Source organism: Sinocyclocheilus rhinocerous, unplaced genomic scaffold (genome assembly GCF_001515625.1).
Source record: "Sinocyclocheilus rhinocerous isolate Xijiao unplaced genomic scaffold, SAMN03320098_v1.1 scaffold2594, whole genome shotgun sequence".
NCBI classification, from domain to species: domain Eukaryota; kingdom Metazoa; phylum Chordata; class Actinopteri; order Cypriniformes; family Cyprinidae; genus Sinocyclocheilus; species Sinocyclocheilus rhinocerous.
In genome coordinates, this window is record NW_015665225.1 from 155,602 (window position 1) to 158,508 (window position 2,907).

The 2,907-nt window shown below is 35.2% G+C and overlaps 1 protein-coding gene across 1 annotated transcript in view; it reads left to right on the forward strand.

The window, feature by feature from the left end:
- Positions 1-716: 716 nt before the first annotated feature.
- Positions 717-2,907, forward strand: part of LOC107731307 (E3 ubiquitin-protein ligase RNF185-like) — a 4,280-nt gene continuing 2,089 nt past the window's right edge. Inside the window, exons 1-3 of the mRNA XM_016542360.1 lie at positions 717-940; positions 1,024-1,042; positions 1,127-1,301. Coding sequence (XP_016397846.1) covers positions 801-940; positions 1,024-1,042; positions 1,127-1,301 — 334 coding nt within the window. The 5' untranslated portion in view covers positions 717-800. The remainder of the gene's footprint in view (positions 941-1,023; positions 1,043-1,126; positions 1,302-2,907) is intronic.

The window sequence follows — 2,907 nt, forward strand, 5'->3', positions numbered from 1 at the left end:
TGAGTGTGTGTGTGAGAGTGTGTGAGTGTGTGTGTGTGTGTGTGTGAGAGAGAGTGTGTGTGTGTGAGAGTGTGTGTGAGTGTGTGTGTGCTTATGTATTTATCAGGGTTTTTATAGTTAACAAACATTTAAACGGGTTAAAAATCTTAATTTAAATAAGATTAAATTAAATAAACTGAAATAAAATAACATTCTCATTTTAGTTTAACTTGATGCACTAAAATAACTAAAACTGAAATATAAATAAATAAATAAATACTAAATATATGTACATGTTTAAAAAAAACTTAACTATAATAAACCTAATAAATACACGCGTATTTATTTATTATGTATTTACACACATATTTATGTGTGTATAATATTACTATTGCTAAACAATTTTAAAAAGTTCACATAAAAAATCTCAACTAAATAAAATTAAATGACATAAACTGAAATAAAAGAAAATTCTCATTTTAGTTTAACTTGATGTACTAAAATAACTAAAACTGAAATATAAATAAATAAATAAATAAATACTATATGTACATGTTTAAAAAAAACTATGTGTGTAAACCCAGTGATCTGTATGAATAGAATCATTATATTCTGGTAATATACTCTGCTGGATATTAAGCGTCCCTAACTAAGCAAGGAACCAAAACTCCATCGTTGACAGAAATGGAGAAGAAACCTTGGGAGAAACCAGCAGTTCAGTTCCAGGCTGCAGCAAAGTCAGATTGTGCGGAGGACTGTGAGTTTCTGCTGTGTTTCTGTGCAGGTTTTGCAGACGCTGAGCTGTTCGAGGTGAATGCAGAATGGCCAGCGCAGAGAGTTCAGCGTCATCAGCAGAGAACGGAGAGAACGGCAGCGGCGCTCAGGACGGCACGTTCGAGTGCAACATCTGTCTGGACACGTCCAAAGACGCCGTCATCAGTCTGTGCGGACATCTCTTCTGGTGAGACCTGATCGACGCGTGTAAGTCTCTCGTGAAGTGCTGGGTAATAACTGCTCTGTTTTCTCTCTCCCGTCTCCTCCTAGCTGGCCGTGTCTGCATCAGGTGAGTGTTCAGTAATCGCTCGAGATCACGTGACGTGACCGTTGCATGATTCACTTAACCGTGTCTCTCTCTGTGTGTTTGCAGTGGCTGGAAACCAGGCCAAACAGACAGGTGTGTCCCGTTTGTAAAGCCGGCATCAGTCGAGATAAAGTGATCCCGCTGTACGGCAGAGGCAGCACCGGACAACAGGACCCCAGGTGCAGGATGATGTTTGAGCTTATAAACATGACTATAAATCATGCGAGAGCTGTAGATCGTCGTTAAATGACGTGGACCTCAGTGAGTCGGAAGAGCTTGCATAGAAGAGGAACTAAACATACATCAAATACAAATGTAACAAAGAGATATCCGACACAAATTCAAATAAAACGGATGGCAGTGTTTTGACCTTTAAACGTTCTCAGGCGCTTGATAAGATTCCTGTTAGCCGTGAATCTTAATCATTAAGATTAAGACAATCTTTGCTTTAAACACACTCGCGACCGCGACTTCAAAATAAAAGCTTTAAGCTATCACATAAAGTATCAAAAACTAATAATGTACATTTTCAATTAACAGGTGATGCGTGTATATATGTGTGTGCATTTATTTAATCAGAAATACAGAAAATAGAGTAAAAATTGTGAAATATTATTAGAATCTAAAACAGCTGTTTTCTATGTGAATATCTGTTAAACTGTAATTTATTTCTGTGATGCGCAGCTGTATTTTCAACATCATTACTCCAGTCTTCAGTGTCACATGATCTTCAGAAATCATTCTAATATGCTGATTTATTATCAGTGTTGGAAACATTTTGCTACTTAATTTTTTTTTTTGGAACTTTTGATTTTTTTACAGGATTCTTTGATGAATAAAGAGTTAAAAAGAACAGCATTTATTCAAAATAGAAATGTTTTGTAATCTTTTATTACACTTTTTCCGCTTAGTTTAGGGTTATTATAGTTAACTAATCCTGAAACTGAGATTAAAATTAAAAGATTAAGATTAAAATAAAAAAAAAGCACTTTTGTTGCTTGAAAGAAATAAAACTTTTTTTTTTTTTACTTTTTATTTCAGCTAGTTGCCATGGCAACATTTCACATTTTCATTTAGTTTTACTTGATGTACTAAAATAACTAAAACTGAAATAAATACTATACAGACATATATTTTAAATAAACACTAATAAAAATGACAAAAACACAAAAGAAAAATGTATAATTTTGACCCATACAATGTATTGTTGGCTATTGCTACAAATATACCCCAGCGACTTAACACTGCTTTTGTGCTCCAGGGTCTCTTTCTTTGTGATTTTCTGTCACATTTCTGAGTGGGAATTGTTTCTACACCAGATTTTTTATTGTTTTTGTAATATATATACTGTACCATCAAAGCTCATAGAAGCGTTTGCAATGCTACAAATGAGGTTTGTGATGAAACGGTTGCGTGGATGACGGCGCTTGCTGCAGTGCCAGCCTGAGGGTAATTCATTAGTCAAACGAGCGTCCCGCCGGGGCTTATTAATGCCGTCTCTGTGGATGACAACATCTGACCATTAATATTGCATCACATTCTGCTCTCGCTCAACTCCTGGAGGTCTTGCATAATGATTGTTTGTCATGAGAACGCTGGTTCTGTAGTGTACACTTCTAGTCAAAAGTGTCATGTGTTTTAAAGACGTCTCTTCAGCATTTATTTGATCAGAAATACAGTAAAAAATGTGAAATATTATTATAATCTAAATCAGCTGTTTTCTATGTGAATATCTGTTAAACTGTAATGTATTTCTGTGATGTGCAGCTGTATTTTCAGCATCATTACTCCAGTCTTCAGTGTCACATGATCTTCAGAAATCATTCTAATATGCTGATTTGCTGCTC